Source organism: Schistocerca cancellata, chromosome 7 (assembly GCF_023864275.1).
Source record: "Schistocerca cancellata isolate TAMUIC-IGC-003103 chromosome 7, iqSchCanc2.1, whole genome shotgun sequence".
NCBI classification, from domain to species: Eukaryota; Metazoa; Arthropoda; class Insecta; order Orthoptera; family Acrididae; genus Schistocerca; species Schistocerca cancellata.
The window spans coordinates 251781894-251805120 of record NC_064632.1 but is presented as its reverse complement, the minus strand read 5'-3'; the positions used below and the strand labels follow the sequence as shown (position 1 = coordinate 251805120).

Sequence of the window (23227 nt, the reverse complement as noted above, 5' to 3'; positions counted from 1 at the left end):
TATTTTAGAAGAATTCAAAATTAACAGGAAAACAAGGTCAGTTATCCAACAGACATGAATGGTTACAGCCTGTGAAGACAAATTCATGTGTTTAAAATCTTGTCATGTGAGAAACTTATGAAGCATTTCAAATTGATAACACTGTTCACCAAGGAGATGGACTCTCCTCCCCTTCATTTATCATAATTCTGCAAAATTCTGTGAAGACATGGGAAAAGTGAATCTACGTCAGGATTAAAAAAGAACAGAGAATCAACTTGAAGTGTCTGGCTTTCACAGATGATCTCACTATTCTTACAAACAATAGAGGAAAGCCAAACTTGCCCTGGAGGTGCTTCACAAAAATTCACAGAAAACTGTAATACACAACTCCAACGAGAAAACTCACTACATGGAAAGTAAGCTTGCAAATACACTGAAGTACCAAAACTCGTGCACTAGTGACATGCACATATATACACTCCTGGAAATGGAAAAAAGAACACATTGACACCGGTGTGTCAGACCCACCATACTTGCTCCGGACACTGCGAGAGGGCTGTACAAGCAATGATCACACACACGGCACAGCGGACACACCAGGAACCGCGGTGTTGGCCGTCGAATGGCGCTAGCTGCGCAGCATTTGTGCACCGCCGCCGTCATTGTCAGCCAGTTTGCCGTGGCATACGGAGCTCCATCGCAGTCTTTAACACTGATAGCATGCCGCGACAGCGTGGACGTGAACCGTATGTGCAGTTGACGGACTTTGAGCGAGGGCGTATAGTGGGCATGCGGGAGGCCGGGTGGACGTACCGCCGAATTGCTCAACACGTGGGGCGTGAGGTCTCCACAGTACATCTACATCTACATCTACATCTACATTGATACTCCGCAAGCCACCCAACGGTGTGTGGCGGAGGGCACTTTACGTGCCACTGTCATTACCTCCCTTTCCTGTTCCAGTCGCGTATGGTTCGCGGGAAGAACGACTGTCTGAAAGCCTCCGTGCGCGCTCTAATCTCTCTAATTTTACATTCGTGATCTCCTCGGGAAGTATAAGTAGGGGGAAGCAATATATTCGATACCTCATCCAGAAACGCACCCTCTCGAAACCTGGCGAGCAAGCTACACCGCGATGCAGAGCGCCTCTCTTGCAGAGTCTGCCACTTGAGCTTATTAAACATCTCCGTAACGCTATCACGGTTACCAAATAACCCAGTGACGAAACGCGCCGCTCTTCTTTGGATCTTCTCTATCTCCTCCGTCAACCCGACCTGGTACGGATCCCACACTGATGAGCAATACTCAAGTATAGGTCGAACGAGTGTTTTGTAAGCCACCTCCTTTGTTGATGGACTACATTTTCTAAGCACTCTCCCAATGAATCTCAACCTGGTACCCGCCTTACCAACAATTAGTTTTATATGATCATTCCACTTCAAATCGTTCCGTACGCATACTCCCAGATATTTTACAGAAGTAACTGCTACCAGTGTTTGTTCCGCTATCATATAATCATACAATAAAGGATCCTTCTTTCTATGTATTCGCAATACATTACATTTGTCTATGTTAAGGGTCAGTTGCCACTCCCTGCACCAAGTGCCTATCCGCTGCAGATCTTCCTGTATTTCGCTACAATTTTCTAAAGCAGCAACTTCTCTGTATACTACAGCATCATCCGCGAAAAGCCGCATGGAACTTCCGACACTATCTACTAAGTCATGTTGTTGCCAGTGGTCGGCGGAAGGTGCACGTGCCCGTCGACCTGGGACCGGACCACAGCGACGCACGGATGCACGCCAAGACCGTAGGATCCAACGCAGTGCCGTAGGGGACCGCACCGCCACTTCCCAGCAAATTAGGGACACTGTTGCTCCTGGGGTATCGGCGAGGACCATTCGCAACCGTCTCCATGAAGCTGGGCTACGGTCCCGCACACCGTTAGGCCGTCTTCCGCTCACGCCCCAACATCGTGCAACCCGCCTCCAGTGGTGTCGCGACAGGCGTGAATGGAGGGACGAATGGAGACGTGTCCTCTTCAGCGATGAGAGTCGCTTCTGCCTTGGTGCCAATGATGGTCGTATGCGTGTTTGGCGCCGTGCAGGTGAGCGCCACAATCAGGACTGCATACGACCGAGGCACACAGGGCCAACACCCGGCATCATGGTGTGGGGAGCGATCTCCTACACTGGCCGTACACCACTGGTGATCGTCGAGGGGACACTGAATAGTGCACGGTACATCCAAACCGTCATCGAACCCATCGTTCTACCATTCCTAGACCGGCAAGGGAACTTGCTGTTCCAACAGGACAATGCACGTCCGCATGTATCCCGTGCCACCAAACGTGCTCTAGAAGGTGTAAGTCAACTACCCTGGCCAGCAAGATCTCCGGATCTGTCCCCCATTGAGCATGTTTGGGACTGGATGAAGCGTCGTCTCACGCGGTCTGCACGTCCAGCACGAACGCTGGTCCAACTGAGGCGCCAGGTGGAAATGGCATGGCAAGACGTTCCACAGGACTACATCCAGCATCTCTACGATCGTCTCCATGGGAGAATAGCAGCCTGCATTGCTGCGAAAGGTGGATATACACTGTACTAGTGCCGACATTGTGCATGCTCTGTTGCTTGTGTCTATGTGCCTGTGGTTCTGTCAGTGTGATCATGTGATGTATCTGACCCCAGGAATGTGTCAATAAAGTTTCCCCTTCCTGGGACAATGAATTCACGGTGTTCTTATTTCAATTTCCAGGAGTGTAGATGGTGGTAGTATCATGACACAAGGTATAAAAGGGTACTGCATTGTTTGAGCTGTCATTTACACTCAGGAGATTCATGTGAAAAGGTTTCCAACATGATTATGGCTGCATGATGGGAATTAACAGACTTTGAATGCAGAATGGTAGTTGGAGATAGTTGCATTAGAGTTTCTGTTTTGGAAATCATTAAGGAATTTAATATTTCGAGTTCCACAGTGTCACGAGTGTGCTGAGAATAACAAATTTCAGGCATTACATCTCACCACGGACAACACAGTGGCCGATGATCTTTGCTTAATGACCAAGAGCAGTGATGTTTACATAGAGTTGTCAGTGATAACAGACAGGCAACAGTGCATGATGTGAAATAACTGCAGAAATCAATGTGAGATGTATGATGAACATATCTGTTAAGACCAATTTGGCAAAATTGGGCATTAATGGAGTCTGGCAGCAGATAACTGTCATGAGTGCCTTTGCTAACAGCATTACATTGCTTGCAGCACCTCTCCTGGGCTGGTGATCACATTGGTTGGATCGTAGATGACAGGAAAACCACGGCTTGGTCAGATGAGTCCTGATTTCAGTTGGTAAGGGCAGATGATAGGGTTCAAGACCCCATGAAGCCATGGACTCAAGTTGTCAATAAGACACTGTGCAAGCATGTGGTGCCTCCAGAACAGAGTGGGCTGTGTTGACATGGAATGGAGTGGGTCCTCTGTTATGTTTAACTACTTGATGATCTTTTGCAGCCATTCGTGGACTTCATGTTCCCAAACAACAATGGACATTTCATTGATGACAATCCACTATGTCACTAGCCCACAGTTTTTGCAACTGGTTTGAAGAACATTCTGGGTAATTTGAGTGAATGATTTGGCCACCAAATGAATGCCGTCAGACATTTGTGGGACATAACTGAGAGGTCAGTTCATGCACAAAATCTTGCACCGGGAACACCTTTGCAGTTATGGACAGCTATAGGGGCAGCATGGCTCAAAATTTCTGCAGGGGACTTCTAACAACTTGTTGAGTCCATGCCATCTCAAGTTGCTGGCACTATGATGGCTGCAAGCTGCTCTGGTACAATATTAGGAGGTACCCGATGGCTTTTGTCACCTAAGTGTCATCTCCCTCCTTATAACCTGCTACAGGGAAGTATCACAAGTTACTCACTGCAAATACCTAGGAGAGATTAACCAACCATACCAGCCAATCAGGAAAGAATTCCAAATTACAAAAAGAAAATAGACTCGCATGGAGTCACTGCAATAAAAAGAATCTATCTCTTTCAATGTAAAACTAAGATGTTAAAACATTGCAATTTCACTGGAAGCACTCTACATTGCAGAAACTACAGTTTAGTCCAGTCAAATAGCAGATATACCTAGCAAAAGGTGGGGTAGAAGAGTTTATTTTTTCAACTCGTTCATATGGTTGGAAAGATTGAATACCGAGTTTTGCCAACAAAATTTCGCTTGGGAAATCTTTCTGCAGTCAAAAAACTTGCGAAATTTCGGCCTTTTTCAGTTTTTTCAAAATATCTCAGTTTTTTTGTTCCTATCGCTTTAACGTCTATCTTGCTTTTTAAAGAGCACACAATTCTCTACAAATTTGATTCTTGCCATTTTTTTCTACTCCCAATATCTAAGGCGCTACAGCGCCTCAAAAAATACCAATTTTTCAAATTTTGAGCATAGTGGCAAGATACCTTATTTTTGAACACTATTTTTTCAGTTTCTGTTTGTGTAGTATAAATACATTATAAATACATCATGTTATATGTTGGAATTTACCACCTCACTTTCAGGTATTCAATTTCTCTGTATGCAACATGAGGATTGCTGGGTACCCAACTATTGTGATTCTTACATCACTACCTGAAGTTCACTATGGGCCACCTCGGCCCTGGTATTTTTAAAACCATAAATATAAAAATACATCATTAAGACACACACACACACACACACACACACACACACACACACACACACACGGTCACACAAAATAAATTGTCTCAGGAAAGCGAACTATTATTAGCTGCAATAGGCAACCTAATTAGGTAGGTAATTATTCTTGTGTATAAAAGCCACACAGTTGACATTAAAAATAAGTAGCTTTATTACAATTAAAATGCATTGTCAGTTACTAAAAAATGTTGACAGTTCTGGGTGTGTAATACTTGTAATATCTCACTTTAGCACACTTGAGACAGATATGAGCATCACTTCCAACATTTTGATGGGCCAGGTTCCTCAGTGTCACCAGAAACACCTTGAGTTACGGATTCAGGGTCTGTACATAGAGTTGATCCCAGATTGACCTCTTCTTTAAACAGCGAGTCAGCCTCAGCAAGTTCGTTGATTTCGTCAGCGGTTTCCTCAACGTCCTCCATAACATCTTCTTCACTGTCTTCATATAAAAATTTTGGCATGTTTTCACAGTTGACCCCAATACATTTCTTGCAAATTGAAGAACATTTCAAACCCGCTTTTCTACAGAAGCACGCTCCGCCACAGTTCAGCTTGCATGAACATGAAACAATGTGAAGAAGTGCTTCAGGTGCTGGATCTTGGCTCATTATAATGGGTATTGGACCGTGGTCACTGTGATTCCAGCCCCATTTCTCAGGAGGTTCCCAGTTTCCCATCCAACTTTGGACTTGTTGGTAAGTCCGCAACGAATGATGTGCAGCATCTTGTGTAGGTGGCAGCCGTGCAAGATTCAGTTTGCTTTTTGTGGCAGACTTGGTGAATAGCTGGTACCGCAAATGGTCTAGTGTGTGGAAACTGCTGACACCTCCACTATACAATGCAATAGTAACCTGTTCTCCTGCTGTTATTATTTCTTCACAGGTAGCATGTGGTTTATTGAACATGCAAAGTGCTGAGGTTAGGTGTTCATTTTTCACAACAATATTGCAGCACTTAATTTTTCCTTGACCAAAAAAAGCGGATGTTGTATCACATCCACTAAAGGTGTGAGTGAACAGAATATATTCACTGTCAAAATTGTAAGATGCAGTGGAAAACCACATGTCTTCTGTGTTTCCTCTTCCTGGCTTTAAGAAAAATAAGTTTTCAATGCCTTGCCCCAAACCGGTCATGAGCACAAGCAGGTCAACATCATCTCCTAAAATGACAACACTTCCAAAATCTCTGGTTCTTGAAATGGCAGATGTTACAATCATAATGTCAGCATCTCCTTGTGCCTGGTGCACTTCAATGCTACACTCCAGAAATTCCTTTTTAAGAAGTGTGATCAAACACATCTTGTTTCATTCGTTGTACAAGAACTTGTCCTGAGGGACTTTGTTCACCATCTCTGATTCAACCACAACGTCAACCGAAGAATGTTGTTTGGACCTACGAATCCTCTCAGCACTCTCTGTGCTACATTTGTCTCCCTCACATGGCTACCCATAAAATACAATAGTAAATTGAGGTCAAAAATGACATTTCAGGTAAGAAACATAGCTTTGGGCTATTGACTTGAAGCAAATATTTCGAGTCCAACTCACTTTGTGGATAAGGTACCCTCCATCAATGACAAAAAATTTACTCGATCCACCTGACTTCACATCTTCCACTGGAATGAAGGCATTGTAGAATGAAGATTTTGTTCCTTTTCGCATGCCTTTTTCTGAGAATAGGGACATTGGGTAAGGAGCAAGTTCGTATTTCAGAAAGGCTTTTAACTCTTCTTCACTTTGTTTCATTAAACAAATCCTTTGGAAAAAAGTTAAAGGATCAACAAGAGTAATTTTAGTGCTCCCAGCTTTTACAGAATTGAACGCAGAAAGGAGAGTCACAACTTTATCTTTTCTACGGAACTTTACATCGTGGAAATTGTCACCAACTATTCTTTTCATGCCTTTTTCCCCCTCTTTGCGACACATATGACAATTAACATCCTCTGTTCCAACAACACCACTGCTGATAAACATAAAATCACTTTCAGGGAAGGGAGGGTGCACTGAAAACCAATCACGCAGCTTACACAAGTCTATGCCATCTCGTTCAATGCGACAACTTCTTGCATCTACATGCTGTTCCGATGTTACTGCGCTCACTTCGCAATATGACTCAATTTCTTGACAAATGTTCTGCGTGTGAATCATACCAAATGTCCATCTGGTTAATACACTATCCGTAATTCCTCGGCCAGAAGTAAGTCCTCCAACTCTTCATGGTTCTCATCAATGTTTGTTCTATAGTCATGTCAGAAGGGACCCCTGACCAATACGTTTCTGATCGCTGGATTGTAAAATGTTCTTTTGTTGTGAACTTCTCATATTCTAATAAACCATCTTTTCCTCGAGTCTCAACATATCCTGTAAGTAGAGGTGGCCACTTTTAGCGTACATAAAATGTCCAGCTGAATGGAAGTAGGGAAGCATTTTTCGCACGCTTTCAAGATGAAGTTTCCAATTGCCTGATCGATCCGCTTCAATAAGTTGTTTCATGAGAGTGACCATCTTGTAGTACTGAACCCATAATTTTGCTGTGGGTCCCTTACTTTCAATCGTTTTCAGGGTAGTTACAAATTTTTTTATGACTACTTCCCTGAGAACACTGGTATCCTGGCCAACTGATAGTTCTGACTCACCACAAGGAGAAGACAAGTCATTCAATGTCCCACGTTCATCTTCTGTTAGCTCAGTGTGATCCCACACTTGACAGGCCAAAGCAAGGCGACACAATAAATGTGCTCGCACAGCCCTGGAATATTCATGTCCTGACAAAATCTTTTCAACACCGTTTTCAGTGAATATTACACCAAATAAGTCCTTTAATCCACTTCCACCCATGATCATACTGATACATCCCATGAACGACATAAGGAAATGGAAACCTCCCAAGTCGGACCTCCACATTATGAAATTCAGGAAGGTCAATCTCCACAATATCCTTTGCCTTCCAATACAGAGGCTGATCAAATGTGACAAAACATGTAGTCTGATTATGTCTTTTACATGCATCTCTAACTGTCATCAGAGCAGTATATATGGTGTCATAATGGGTTGGTGATGAATTAAGAAATGGAAGACACTTTATTTTAGAACGTTCATATTCTTTGCCTACCTTCAAGCGTTCCATGTAACCATTCCATCCTAAAACAACAGCATTCTGAGACCATTTACAATATAACCTGCGACCGAACCGCTGAATCTTTCCATCAGTAAATGGGGTATGTTCTCAACTGACTCAGTTGTTTTAACCCCCTCCACTGACGGAATGACCCACTTCCCAATTCCGTATGTATAAAACCAATACGGACTTGTAGCTGTCACGCCTTTGCGCTTACTGCTACGTATTTTAACTGTAAATAGCTCAGTCCCAATGGTAAGAGGCAGTAGTGAATTCACGTAGTTAATATTTGAATCCAGCACAGCTGCCACAAGCTCAGCTCACTTTTACTCCACTCCTACCCTTGCCATTGCACCACATTAACTAGGTGCTACGTGGACCTTGCTAAATTCACTTGCTTATACATTTTTGACCGTTACTCGCCAGTATTTACCTAATCATTAGTACACTCCTAACCGGACTATTTCCCTAAGAGCTGTGATGATTGAACGGGTTCGATCCACGGCCTACAGTGCCCTACAGTTCACACGGTAACACTGCCTACCTGACCCACTTAACTTGGTAGTGAGCTTGTGTATCCAATCACCACTGCTAGCAGCAGTGGATAATCCTATCAGCACGACGAGAGCAGCAGACTTACCGTCGAATCCTCCTGAAAATTCTTATAACTACGGTCGCCAGCTCTGAAGGAGCAAAAGAATAAATCAATTTTTGGGCTCGTTTCAAAGTGAAATGGCTTGAGTTGAATTTAAACTTAATTCTGAATATTACTATTTCTGATCATTCTAGATGATTCTACAAAGCAAATACTCTCTCAATTTCTGTGAGTTGGCTTGGTAATTACTACCAAGACAGGTTATGCAACTTCGGTTAACAAAATTCTATCCTTCAACTTATTTAATGATTTTGGATATTACTCTTTGGACCATTGATACAGAATTAATTAAGTGACTTTACTTGAAAGGTTGCTCAGAAAAATTTAAGTAACTGTAAATAGGCGACTCATTCTGGTGTGACCATTGTTCTTCTCAACATTCTTATACGCTAAAGTATTCTACAACCAAAAGAATTGTAAATGAAAGAGGCGATGGTGGCCTCAGTCTGATTTCACTATACTATGTTTGAGGTTACTACACTTTACAATGAACAACATGCGTCGTAATTTTACTCATTACTATATTCTGTCCTCTGCACTTGCATAAAAGAAAACTGGTATTCTCCTTTTACATGTATACAAAGTTCGACTTAACAATTGCAAGCAGTCTTGCCTTGGGTAGACGTGTCGGTGCTGGTGGTGAGATGCATGTGGCTAACGCAGCTCTTCACGCCTCATGCCCTTAATGGCGGCTGGAACTATGAACTGTAGCACTCGTATAAGCTACTGCACGTCCGCCATAAAATCTGGGCACAGGAACTCTTACAATCAGCCCCAGTGGCATAGAGGCGGCTTCAACAACCATTCGTCGCGTTTTACTCCAAAAACGGCGACGATATTCGCCTCTTCGCTGTTGCACAATCACTTTTGCGTGAGCACAGTTACGCACGTCCGATCACATCAACACTCCCCAGGCCATTCCATTGTTCAGTCCCTGTGTCTCCAGCTACCCCTAGCTACGCTCGTATCACCAAGAGTGGGGGCGTTCCCCTACCACCTTTTTACCGAAATCATTTAGTATTTAAGAATATTTATATTTACTACCCTGGAGTCCATACCAGTCATAATAATTTACTACTAGCGCTTTACAACATTAAATTATACAGTAATAACTTATAATTACCAAGAAAAAGAATACATTTGACTCCGAGAGCTTAGTGCATTGTCTGACAGGCAGCGCTAATTCCCAGTTTCGCCAATAGATGGCATCAGGGTGCACTCCCTGGCAGTCTCACACAAGCGCGCCCGTTTCCGACACGCGGGCTCCAAATTACTGTCAGCCCACCATCATTTCAGTTCCGTTACAAACCACGTAATTTCCACTGTTGAGATGACAATCTCACCTTTTGCAGGAGCAATTATGTCCAAATCATCAATTTTTATAGCCTTCAGCCCTCCAACTTGTGTTCTGTGGACTGTCTGTATGTCATTTTTTCCGGCTTCACTAACAAGTTGAGCTGAGGGACGATGATTCAACTTTTTAATATTTTTCTGAGGAAGCAATGCTTCATGAGGAGTAACACACATTATACCTCCCATTGCATGAAAAGTACCAGTTCCATCTAGGGTGTTTACATTGAAATCTGCATTATCAAACACAAATTGGCAAAATGCATCACTTCGTTGTCTTTCATTGTCAAGCTGAAGGATTGAAGACACTTCAAAATTTGAGTTTCCGTCATCAACTGTGACCTCGATTATTTTTCAAAAACTATGGAGTGTCTAGCAAAAAGCCGAAAAAGGTGTTTCTTTATTTTCAATATAGTACGTCCTTGCAAAACTTGATTAAAATCGGTGAGCCACATGTCAGATCCCCCTCTTGTATGATAACAGAGCCGGTTATAATATTCCAATAGGGCAGCTTCCGTATAAGATGCTGCAAAGCCAAGGGAAGACAAAACCTGGATGAGATGTTTTGAGCCAAGCTTCCGGTACAAGTATGCACTAATAGCAGTCAAAAGTGATGAAATAAATGAACGTGGCCTGGCAGCACTTATTTATGAGTGTATGAGCAAGAGAAACACATATTTTCCCCCATTTTCTGGGAGACCGCTTGTGTTTCAAAATTATAGTTTCAAAGAGCAATCTTTCAGATTCTGGTATGACAGACTCTACATCACATAAAAAATTATCAGAGGGAGGGTACTGTTTTACATCGTACACTACTGATCTTATATCATCTAATATGATATTTGCAGCAGCTTTGACGATTTGTAGTCTTTCTTGCTGAGGATCTGAATTTCTTTTCGTGTACCAATTTTCACTGAGTAGTTGGTGCCCAACATTCTTGAAACATACGACTGCTGGCTTTGAAGCTGTTTCAGCTATCACCACATCGTCACGATATTTCTGTAAAAGGCGAATCTTGACAGTTCAAATATCAGGACAAGGTTATGTGGGTATTTACTCTAACAGACCGCCCATAGAAAACTGACATTCTTCCGTATTGGTTTCCAGGTAGGCAAATATAGCCTCCATGCCTTCATCTACTTGTGTTGCAGATCGGTAACCTCATTTCTGTCCAGTAGCTGAAACATGGTGAAAGAACTTTCTGTAGCAAAATCTGTAGTACCACCCATCTGCAGCAACCAAATCATTTACATTTGAATTCGCTCTATCACTTGTTGACCAAATTCATCACCATGTCATTTAGCCTGTTCTAATACTGTCAATTGCACTTCCAATTTCATTACTTTGTAAACAAAATTTCGCTTGGCATATGGCAATCACAACTGCTTGGTTAAAAAGTCATCAGAATTCCCTTTTGCACATAAGAAGCATTTCTCTTTGAAATTGAACTGACCTTTCTCCTGCGACTGACGTAGCACGTCTGTTGGTTCCTGAGGATGTCGAAGGCTAGCTGCTATCATTCTCCCATTAATGTACTTATTGTAGCATGCTTCATGCACCATCACTTCACTGAGCATTTTCAAAAAACAGGTGTGAGCAGACTCCCTGCATTTAGCACTACAATCAATAAGTGTGCGCAGTCCTTTCTTTTTCACATTGTGTCCACCACTCACCACAGTTTTCTCGCAAATGAAACACAAATTCATGTGAGACATACTCATTTTCAGCACCACAACATACACTGCATGGAAGTGACTCCAAACTGTAGGACCCTTATTTTTGTGTGCTAATAGCTGTCAGCACGCTGTGAACAATCACCAGAGATAATCGCCTTCCGCCCGCCAAAGAATAAATACGCTTTTGTCCGCTAAAGAACAATTCCTACATTTTCTTATAACTGATCATTAACGTCAATCAACAGTAGAAAATTTACGGCACCTGCATGTAATCGTATTACATATTGTAACACAAATAAACTTCACGCAATCCGACGTGAATGTGTTCGTAGTTACTGAATATGATGCTGTTTGTCCTGGCCATGCAGCAGAGTGAGATGGTAAATTCCAATGAATAACATGATGAGTAATATGTTTGTACTACACAAATAGAAACTGAAATAACAGTGTTCAAAAATGAGGTAATTTGCCACTTTGCTCGAAATTTGAAAAATTGGTATTTTTTGACGCGCTGTAGTGCCTTAGATACTTGGAGTAGAAAAAAATGGTAAGGATCAAATTTGTAGAGAATTTTGTGCTCTTTAAAAAAGAAAATAGACATCAAAGCGATAGGAGCAAATGAAACTGAGATATTTTGAAAAAAACTGAAAAAAGTCCAATATTTTTGAAGTTTCTTGACTGCAGAAAGTTTTCCCAAGAGAAATTTTGTTGGCAAAACTTGGTTTTCTAACCTTTCCTACCATATGAACGAGTTAAAAAAATAAAATCTTCTACCCCACCTTTTGCAAGGTACAGCCTCCTTTTTTTTGACAGTTGCAGTGGACTAGTTGTTTACAGTCAAACTAAAATAAGAGAGATTGAAAAGCAGGAAAGGAAAATTCTCAGGAAAATATAGAAACCTGTTTTTCATGAAGAAATTTGATTAAAGAGGTTGTTGAGAGACATTTTCAAACAGACAGAAACAATAGCAGACACCTTTAGAAAAAGGAGGATTAAATTTTATGGACATGTCCACAGGGTGGACAAGAACAGACACAGAAAGCGAATTTTCAGTAATACTTGCAAAAATCAAGACAGAATGATTCAGTTAACATAAGCAGTCAAGAACAGTTCAGAAACACCATAAATAAAAATACATTTCAACAAAAACATGAAGAAAAGAAACAAGGAAATAAGTGTAAGAAGAATACGAGAGAGACCATAGAGAATTTGGGGAGAATGAAGGAACAAGGAAAAAGAAGTCATGACTACCCAAGTCTAAACACTCTGCTGAAAGGGAATATATATATGAGAGAGAGAGAGAGAGAGAGAGAGAGAGAGAGAGAGAGAGGGAGGGAGGGGTGGGGGGTGGGGGGGGCAAGGAGCCACAAGCAGTGGTGGTGCGAGCTGTGTGGTATTGCAGTTAGCTTCACTGACTGCTGAAGTTCAGGTCATCAGTACACTCCCAACCACTATCAATTATTTGTTATTTAGTATTTATCATTTCTGGAAGGTTCTCAAACTGTCTTATGTTTGTATATTTTGGAATACTTGGTGTCTATTTAAATATCAGTGCTCTATGTCTAGGAGTTAAGTTCTGTTCTGGCTGTACATTGGTGTTCATAATAAATGTGGTTTCAGTTCTAAGTATTGTACTTCATTGACAACCCTTCTTTTAGATTCAGCCTTCAGTGTAGTTCTGAGGTGGGCTGGAGAACTGGCAGTAGCTAAAAGGGGTTGAAAGTGTGATGTCGGTTGGTGGAGATGCTGTGTTCATCAAAACATCTGTATCATCATGGTTTCAGTTAGCCAATGTAAAATCTGTCTGCTAGACTGACAGGAACTGGAGTACAAACAACTCATCATTTCCAAAGCCTTTATATTCAGGATGCCAGTGGATTCCAAAACAGCAGTTTCTAGAAACTCTGATTAGGATTCAATGAAACAGCTGAATGGATTCGATCGAGTGGGCAAGTATGACAGGTAGAATGACATTAAGTGTTTGGCAAATGTGTACTTTCACATGGACAGCACAGCCCAGAAGTGGTTTGAGAACAACAAAGAAAAGCTCAATAGCTGTGACAAATTTGAAGCTGAACTGAAGAAAATATTGATGACAATTGCCAACAAGTCCACTTAGTGGATGAACAATGAACCCAAATGTCATGGGGAAAAAAACTTAGTCCTACGCAGAGAATATATCGATGCTATACCATGTTGAGAATCCAAATATCACAGAAGCAAAAAAAATCTGACACATGTAGACTGGCAAATGGTGACAATGTATTGTGGAAATGCAACAGAAAAAGAGTTGAATGAAAGAAGTATGACCTACTCCCAAAATTGCGCCCAATGGCAGTTGGAGAAGACACCCATGACCTCGCCTCTCACGTACGCCAGGTAGTGAGAGACGAGAGACAGCATTTTATGGCGACCAGAACTGTCAGACCGTAAGAGACTGTGGCCATGAATGCCAAGTCTGTACATCAGGAGGTAATAGAGAGTGTGGAAGAAGAGTTGTTTGGATCTTTACCACCAATGTCTGCCAGCAGTCAAATGCTTCAGGTAGAATGGACTCTGCCAGCTCAGATTTATGCTGCAGCTATCAAACAACAACCCAGCACAATCCAGCATTTGACCAGTGCCAGTACAACCAACTCCCCCCTACCAAGTATAACGCCCCACAGAAGAACAGATGTCTGGAGGTCAGAGGACAAGACACTGTTCTATTTATGCCAGTCAGCTACATATGATTATAGATGACCTGTGGGACAAAGAGCCTATCACTATGGACTGGATGAGATTGCTCCCCAACATGCCATAGCAATTCACTGTCACCTTACAGAGGTACCAGTCACTAGCCTAGCTGCACTGAAATCAGGAAAACTAAGTGAGACGACCATTTATGTAGGTGAGACCACCAGAGATGACAATCCTCCATGGATGACAGTCATTAAGACATAAGGAAATATTGACATCATCATCGATGGCCAACCTTTCTGAGCACTAATCAACTCAGGGCCTTCTTTTTCTGTTACGTTGAATGCTTATTATTGTCAGTTAAAGAAAACTGTGTTCTATGATACAAAAGTAGGTGTGCTGAATGTCACAAATGGGAAATACATTCAGCCAACAGGAACATGTATTACAAGAATAACTATTAGTGACAAAATGAACCCTTAGAATTTGACATTTAGCAGAATGTAGTCATAATGTTATTCTTGAATGGGACTTCTTGCAGGCATCACAAACAGCATGGACTGTAGAAGGTCAGAGCTCCAGATTGATAGAACTGTTCCAGTAAGTACATATATCCAAGATTGCCCTGGGCAGTTGTTTGCCACTGAAGACATTATTATCCCACAATCATCAGCTAGATTAGTTCTGGTCATGAATCGAGATAATCATTTAAACTGTGAAATTTTTGTCAATTGCAGAAAGCTGCTCAAGCTCACAAAAGAAATCTACATGCCAGCAATGATCATAAGTATTCTACAATACATAGTCAAGGAGAACTTTAGATCACTAATTGTCATGAGTTGCAACAACATGCCGAAAGGTGTGTGCATAGGGGCAGCCTAATTAGCTGAGGAAGGGCAGCTTCGTGCCATCAATAAAGAATCCTGCTCCACCACCATTGCAGACAATGCAGAGGAGCAACCTACTATCAAACTACCAATAGGATCTGCCTAGACTGAGGAGCACTGCTGGTGAGTGTTAGCCATTCTGTTACAGTTATCAGGTGCCTCCAGATCTGAAGTGGAGAAAAGACCAATCAAGTGGTCCACGGTAAAACACTGTATCAACACAATGGATTGTCCACCAATTAGCCGTTGCTCATATAGTGTGTTTTAAATTGTAAGACATTTCCAGGGTCAGATGTGGACTCTGACCACAATCTATTGGTTATGACCTGTAGATTAAAACTGAAGAAACTGCAAAAAGGTGGGAATTTAAGGAGATGGGACCTGGATAAACTGAAAGAACCAGAGGTTGTACAGAGTTTCAGGGAGAGCATAAGGGAACAATTGACAGGCATGGGGGAAAGAAATACAGTAGAAGAAGAATGGGTAGCTTTGAGGGATGAAGTAGTGAAGGCAGCAGAGGATCAAGTAGGTAAAAAGACGAGGGCTAGTAGAAATCCTTGGGTAACAGAAGAAATATTGAACTTAATTGATGAAAGGAGAAAATATAAAAATGCAGTAAATGAAGCAGGTAAAAAGGAATACAAACGTCTCAAAAATGAGATCGACAGGAAGTGCAAAATGGCTAAGCAGGGATGGCTAGAGGACAAATGCAAGGATGTAGGGGCTTATCTCACTAGGGGTAAGATAGATACTGCCTAAAGGAAAATTAAAGAGACCTTTGGAGATAAGAGAACACTTATATGAACATCAAGAGCTCAGATGGAAACCCAGTTCTAAGCAAAGAAGGGAAGGCAGAAAGGTGGAAGGAGTATATAGAGGGTCTATACAAGGGCGATGTACTTGAGGACAATATTATGGAAATGGAAGAGGATGTAGATGAAGATGAAATGGGAGATACGATACTGCGTGAAGAGTTTGACAGAGCACTGAAAGACCTGAGTCGAAACAAGGCCACGGGAGTAGACAACATTCCATTGGAACTACTGACGGCCTTGGGAGAGCCAGTCCTGACAAAACTCTACCATCTGGTGAGCAAGATGTATGAAACAGGCGAAATACCCTCAGACTTCAAGAAGAATATAATAATTCCAATCCCAAAGAAAGCAGGTGTTGACAGATGTGAAAATTACCAAACAATCAGTTTAATAAGCCACAGCTGCAAAATACTAACACGAATTCTTTACAGACGAATGGAAAAACTAGTAGAAGCCGAGCTCGGGGAAGATCAGTTTGGATTCCGTAGAAATACTGGAACACGTGAGGCAATACTGACCTTACGATTTATCTTAGAAGAAAGATTAAGGAAAGGCAAACCTACGTTTCTAGCATTTGTAGACTTAGAGAAAGCTTTTGACAATGTTGACTGGAATACTCTCTTTCAAATTCTAAAGGTGGCAGGGGTAAAATACAGGGAGCGAAAGGTTATTTACAATTTGTACAGAAACCAGATGGCAGTTATAAGAGTCGAGGGACATGAAAGGGAAGCAGTGGTTGGGAAGGGAGTAAGACAGGGTTGTAGCCTCTCCCCGATGTTATTCAATCTGTATATTGAGCAAGCAGTAAAGGAAACAAAAGAAAAATTCGGAGTAGGTATTAAAATCCATGGAGAAGAAATAAAATCTTTGAGGTTCGCCGATGACATTGTAATTCTGTCAGAGACAGCAAAGGACTTGGAAGAGCAGTTGAACGGAATGGACAGTGTCTTGAAAGGAGGATATAAGATGAACATCAACAAAAGCAAAACGAGGATAATGGAATGTAGTCGAATTAAGTCGGGTGATGTTGAGGGTATTAGATTAGGAAATGAGACACTTAAAGTAGTAAAGGAGTTTTGCTATTTGGGGAGCAAAATAACTGATGATGGTCGAAGTAGAGAGGATATAAAATGTAGACTGGCAATGGCAAGGAAAGCGTTTCTGAAGAAGAGAAATTTGTTAGCATCGAGTATAGATTTAAGTGTCAGGAAGTCATTTCTGAAAGTATTTGTATGGAGTGTAGCCATGTATGGAAGCGAAACATGGACGATAAATAGTTTGGACAAGAAGAGAATAGAAGCTTTCGAAATGTGGTGCTAAAGAAGAATGCTGAAGATTAGCTGGGTAGATCACGTAACTAATGAGGAAGTATTGAATAGGATTGGGGAGAAGAGAAGTTTGTGGCACAACTTGACCAGAAGAAGGGATCTGTTGGTAGGACATGTTCTGAGGCATCAAGGGATCACCAATTTAGTATTGGAGGGTAGCGTGGAGGGTAAATATCATAGGGGGAGACCAAGAGATGAATACACTAAGCAGATTCAGAAGGATGTAGGTTGCAGTAGGTACTGGGAGATGAAGAAGCTTGCACAGGATAGAGTAGCATGGAGAGCTGCATCAAACCAGTCTCAGGACTGAAGACCACAACAACAACAACATATAGTGTGTCATTGACTGAATGATGGATAATCTGGGGGAAATGGAGATGATGCTGCAAGATGACATTATTGAATCTTCAGAGTGTCCTTGGTTCTACGGTGTGGTCCTTGTGAAGGAGAAGACTGGCACATGGAGTTTCTGAGTTGATTGCCAACAATGATGACTGAACAAAATCATAAAAGATGTTTATCCATTGCCATGCATTGATGTCACCATAGTGTGCTTGGAAGAAGAAAACTATTTCTCAACCATGAATATTCAGTAAGCTTCCGAATGAAATATTCACTCTGCAGCGGACTGTGCACTGATATGAAACTTCCTGGCAGATTAAAAATGTGTGCCGGACCAAGACTCAAACTCAGGACCTTTCCCTTTCCCAGGCAAATGCTCTACAGACTTAACTACACAAGTACGATTCACAACCCATCTTCTCACTTTTACTTCCACCTGTACATCATCTCCTACCTTTCAAACTTCGCAGATGCTCTCCTGTGAAACTTACAGAACTAGCACTCGTGGAAAAACGATACTGGGGCGACATGACTTATCCATAGCTTGAGGTTTGTTTCCAGGATGAAATTTTCATTTTTCAGCAGAGTGTGCACAAATATGAAACTTCCTGGCAGATTAAAACCATGTGCCAGACTGAGACTCAAACTCAGGTCCTTAGCCTTTCGTGGGCAAATGCTCTACCGGCTGCTGTGAGGATGGGTTGTGAGTTGTGCTTGGTTAGCTGAGTTTGTAAGCACATGCCTGCAAAATGCAAAGGTCCTGAGTTGAGTTTCAGTCTGGCACACAGTTTTACTCTGCCAGGAAGTTTCATATCAGCACACAGTCCACTGCAGAATGAAAATTTCATTCTGGAAACATCCCCCTGGCTGTGGCTAAGCCATGTCTCCACAATATCCTTTCTTCCAGGAGTGCTATTTCTGAAAGTTTTTCAGGAGAGCTTTTCTGAAGTTTGGAAGGTAGGAGATAAGGTACTGGCAGAAGTAAAGCTGTGAGGACAACTCATGAGTCGTGCTTGGGAAGCTCAGTCAGTAGAGCACTTGCCCATGAAAGGCGAAGGTCCCAAGTTTGAGTCTTGGTCTGGCACACAGTTTTAATCTTCCAGGAAATTGAGGCTGATGAGGCTGACAGGGAGAAGACTACCTTCATAATACATGATGGCCTGTATGACTTCAAAGTTGTGCTGCTGTGACTGTCTAATGCTCCAGCCACATTTGAGCATAAGATGGACAACTTGCTTTGACACCTTAAATGGATTATGTGTCTTTGCTATGTGGATGATATTGGCATTGTTTTGAAGACATTTGAAGAACATCTTAACTGCCTGAAGCTGAGGAAGTGGCTCTTCATTGCCCAAGAAATAAATATCTTGGGGCACCTAGTGAGTGGCAATGGAGTACGTCCTGATTCAAAGAAAATAAGAGCAATCACAGATTTTCCATTTTTTGGGACAGTCATGGTGTGGGAAATTTTCTCAGAATGCAGTTGTATTACTGACAATTTATAAAGAACTTCCATACACTGACTGACACATCCCTTGCAAGAACAACTACAGGGAGATGTCAAATTTTCTGGGCACAAGGTGCAAGAAACATCTCTTCTTACCCTTAAAGAGGCACTAACATCTCCAGTCCTAGCAATGCATGTTGAGAGTGATGAGATAGAACTTAAGACCAACATTAGCAGTCATGGTATAGGTGCAGTTTTAGCACAAATTCAGGAAGGTTGTGAAAAGGTGATATCTTATACTTACAGTCTGTGATGAACTACTCTGCAACTGAGAAAGAGCATCTTGCAGTTGTTCACCATTGTTTTGACCCCCCCTTCTTTTTATGTTTGACTGGCTGGAAGAATCCATGGAGTCGACTGGTAAAATGGACACTGAGTCTCCAGGAGTATGACATCACAGTGCTATAGAAAAGCACACACAAGTACTAAAATGGTGACTGTCTTGCAAGGAATAATTTGGCAGAACACGGCAGCATGGATGAAATATCAGTCATTGCTGCACTAAATGACATTGCTGCCAGATAGAGGGAAGATCCAGCACTGCTGAAAACAAAGAAGCCTTTAAGAAGGAAGAACTGACCAAGGGAAAATTACAGTTAATAAGCAGAACATGGTGTGATCCAAAGGGGCAGAAATGTTAGCTCAACATGACAGCTCATTTATGACCAGCTGTTCTGAAGTACTTCCACTATGCTGCTACATCTGGTCACCTGAGATTTTTGAATACTGTAGTCAGAATCAGCACAGGTATCACTGGCCAGTTCTGTACCTGCGCTAGACACTATTCTGGCCATTGTAGGCAATGCCAGCAATGGAAGGAAGTACTGCAGTTATTTCTAGGCCATTTGTTACCAATTCTGCATGCAGCAGCACCATTTCACAAAATTGGAATTAAGCTCTTAGTTGATAGATAATAGTCTACACTGACTACCTTACCTACTACACTGTCACCAAAGTTGTGTTGGTTGCTGAAGCTCCAGAAATTGCAAAGTTCCTCAGAGAATACATTATTTTGAAGCACAGAGCACCCCATGTGATGATCCATTCGAGACTAATATCAGAGGTAATTTCACATGTGGTATCACCCACATGATGACAACCACCTACCACTTACAGACAAATGGCCTCATAAAACACTTAAATAAGGCACCAGGTGCATCCTCGGTATACACTAATGTTGATCAGAGAAATTGGGATACTGTACTACTCATCTTGACATTCCCATACAGCACAGCAAAGCTAAGCACACTGTTCTTTCTGCTCCATAGTCACTGGTCTGAAACATTTGTGGATACACTAATTCCATTTCAGCCAGCTGATACTTAGGATGACTATGTGAAAGCACCTCATCACCAGGACTGAAGAAGGAAGGCAAGTGGCTTACATACAGACCCTGGACACACAGGAGAAAGACCGAGAGCACCTGAAACACCAAGGAATGGCCAATGAGATACAGCCCAGAAGACTTGGAAACTTGGTGTGGATTTTTATGTCTCTGCAGAAAGTGGGGCTATAGGGAAAGTTACTAGAGAGCTGCTTTTGGCCATATTGTATCCTTCATTGCTTTCAGAACATCACAGTCAAAGTTGAGGATTATGAAGCTTTGGCAAGACGACGAAAGTGCAGAGATGTCTTCCATGTCCTCCGTATGAAGCCCTGCTATAGTCTTGAGATGCGGATAAATGATGGGGCCTTCTCTCATCCAAGGAAACTGCGGACCCCTCTCAGTGGTCACAAAACTTCAGTGAGAGAGGCTGCCTCCTATGCTCTTCTTAGGTAAGAGGATGTGATAGTTTTACCAGAATGCAAGGATCTGCCAGTGCTGCCATACAGAGGACCACTGACAAGATCTAGATCCAGGGTGCTGTAGTCAGCTTCAATGAGAACTGAAAAAAAGCAGGTTGCTGTTTCCCTAGGAGAGAGAGCAATGCTTAGAGCTGTGATGCAAGCTTTTGGTATAGTGGTTAGTCAGTGGTTAGCATAGTGCAGGCCACCAGTTCAAACCTGACCATTAGCAATTAGCAGTATTTATCATTTCTGGAAGGTTCTTGAAATTTCTTATATCCGTAATGTTTGTATATTCTGGAATATTCAGTGTTTGTATAAATAGCAGCATTTCCATCCAGACCTTTATTTCTGTCCTGGCTGTATGTTAGTGTTCTTAATAAACTTGTTTTCAGTTCTAAGTGTTGTGCTTCATTGGCATCCATGCTTTTGGATTTGAACTTGAGTGTGGTTACACAGTGAGCTGGAAAACTGGTGGTAGCTAGAAGAGGTTGAGATAGCTGTTTACCATCATAGTAGCATATAAAAAGACTCCAGCAAGCTGACTGCTGCAGGAGTTGCTTATTTTTGGACAATCATGCAAAATGTGCTCGATTTTTTGTTCCAATGTTTCGCAGTCTGTTGGTCATCATCAGTCGTTTCTCTTCATAGGTTTTTGGCAATTGCTTATCCAGATTAATCATGTAGATTTTAGTCAGCTGCATAGTAAATTGTTCAATTTTTTATGAACTGATGTCTCTGGATCTTTTGAGTTTCATTCATTCATGCGTTATTGCTCATTGTCATCAGGAATTAGTGGGGAAATATTACTGAGTACTGACAGCAATAGTACTGGTGTGGGTTTAAGAGCTCTTGTCATGATCCTCATTGCAATGTATAGATTGATATCTATAGTATTGACATAGTTACTTGTACTACAGACAGGAGAACAGTATTCATCGACAGCATAAACAAGAACTTGTGCTGTAGTTCTCAAGCTGCTTGCATTAGATCCCCAGCTAACACCATATAGTTTCCTTACTATATTATTTCTTTATTGTGGCCTTTGTCCTGTTAGTTTGAGTTGTTTCCTTGTTGTCAAGGGTCTATTGAGAGTCGTACTTAAATATTTGGGACATCAACTATGCAATAATTTTCTGTTGCGGAAGATTACATTCATATATTGATAAGTACTTATTTTCATGCCTTCATGATGTTTGTTGATTTTGTGCACATTTTTTTTCCATTACAGGTATCTCAACATCTTGACTTCAATCTGGACACAACTGAAATGCAGGATTTAAGTGAAACAGCCACAGTGTTGGAGATGACTCTCATTGACAGTCTGGATGGCCTTATTACCAAGGATGTAACTGTTCCAGTTGTTGCATCAGGCTGTGTAAATGCTATACCATACTGGTTCAGAATACAGTTTCTCCCAGGTGGACCAGAATTTTCAACACTACATATAGGTTCTTTTGTGAAGCAAGCTGCTGTTTTGGTAGAACCGGAATTGTGTGTAGTAAAGAACCAGAAGGTCCATTTGACAGTGAAACAGTTTCAGAGCATATTACATATAGAGCTTGAAGAACAGTGAAATGAAAATAAATATCTTCAACTTTTTGTAAATTATTATCTATGGTAAAGACATTAATCAGTAAACATGCCTCATAAAGCTCTTATGCAATTGGAGATAGTAAGGATCAGTAAACCAAAGGCAGAGAGGAAACCATGCTAACCGAATACTGCTATACTTGTGCCAACCCAAAAACTCAAAATATGTTCAGTAGAAGCAGGAGGCAAACAGATAAATAAATTGAACAAGACAGTTAGAAATTAGTAAGTATTACTATCTAAGAAAGTCCTGAATAAATTTATCATACTTGTTGTTGTTGTTGTGGTCTTCAGTCCTGAGACTGGTTTGATGCAGCTCTCCATGCTACTCTATCCTGTGCAAGCTTCTTCATCTCCCAGTACCTACTGCAACCTACATCCTTCTGAATCTGCTTAGTGTATTGATCTCTTGGTCTCCCTCTACGATTTTTACCCTCCACGCTGCCCTCCAATGCTAAATTTGTGATCCCTCGATGCCTCAGAACATGTCCTACCAACCGATCCCTTCTTCTAGTCAAGTTGTGCCACAAACTTCTCTTCTCCCCAATCCTATTCAATACCTCCTCATTAGTTACGTGATCTAACCACCTTATCTTCAGCATTCTTCTGTAGCACCACATTTCGAAAGCTTCTATTCTCTTCTTGTCCAAACTAGTTATCGTCCATGTCTCACTTCCATACATGGCTACACTCCATACAAATACTTTCAGAAACGACTTCCTGACACCTAAATCTATATTCGATGTTAACAAATTTCTCTTCTTGAGAAACGCT

The 23227-nt window shown here is 41.7% G+C and overlaps 1 protein-coding gene across 4 annotated transcripts in view; it reads left to right on the top strand.

Moving 5' to 3' along the window:
* Nucleotides 1-22718, top strand: part of LOC126092015 (protein arginine N-methyltransferase 9-like) — a 148257-nt gene extending 125539 nt beyond the window's left edge. For all 4 annotated transcript variants that reach the window (XM_049907400.1, XM_049907401.1, XM_049907398.1 and 1 more), the window contains one exon: nt 22092-22718. In XM_049907400.1, the coding sequence (XP_049763357.1) occupies nt 22092-22436 (345 nt within the window). In that variant the 3' untranslated portion in view covers nt 22437-22718. The remainder of the gene's footprint in view (nt 1-22091) is intronic.
* Nucleotides 22719-23227: the final 509 nt, after the last annotated feature.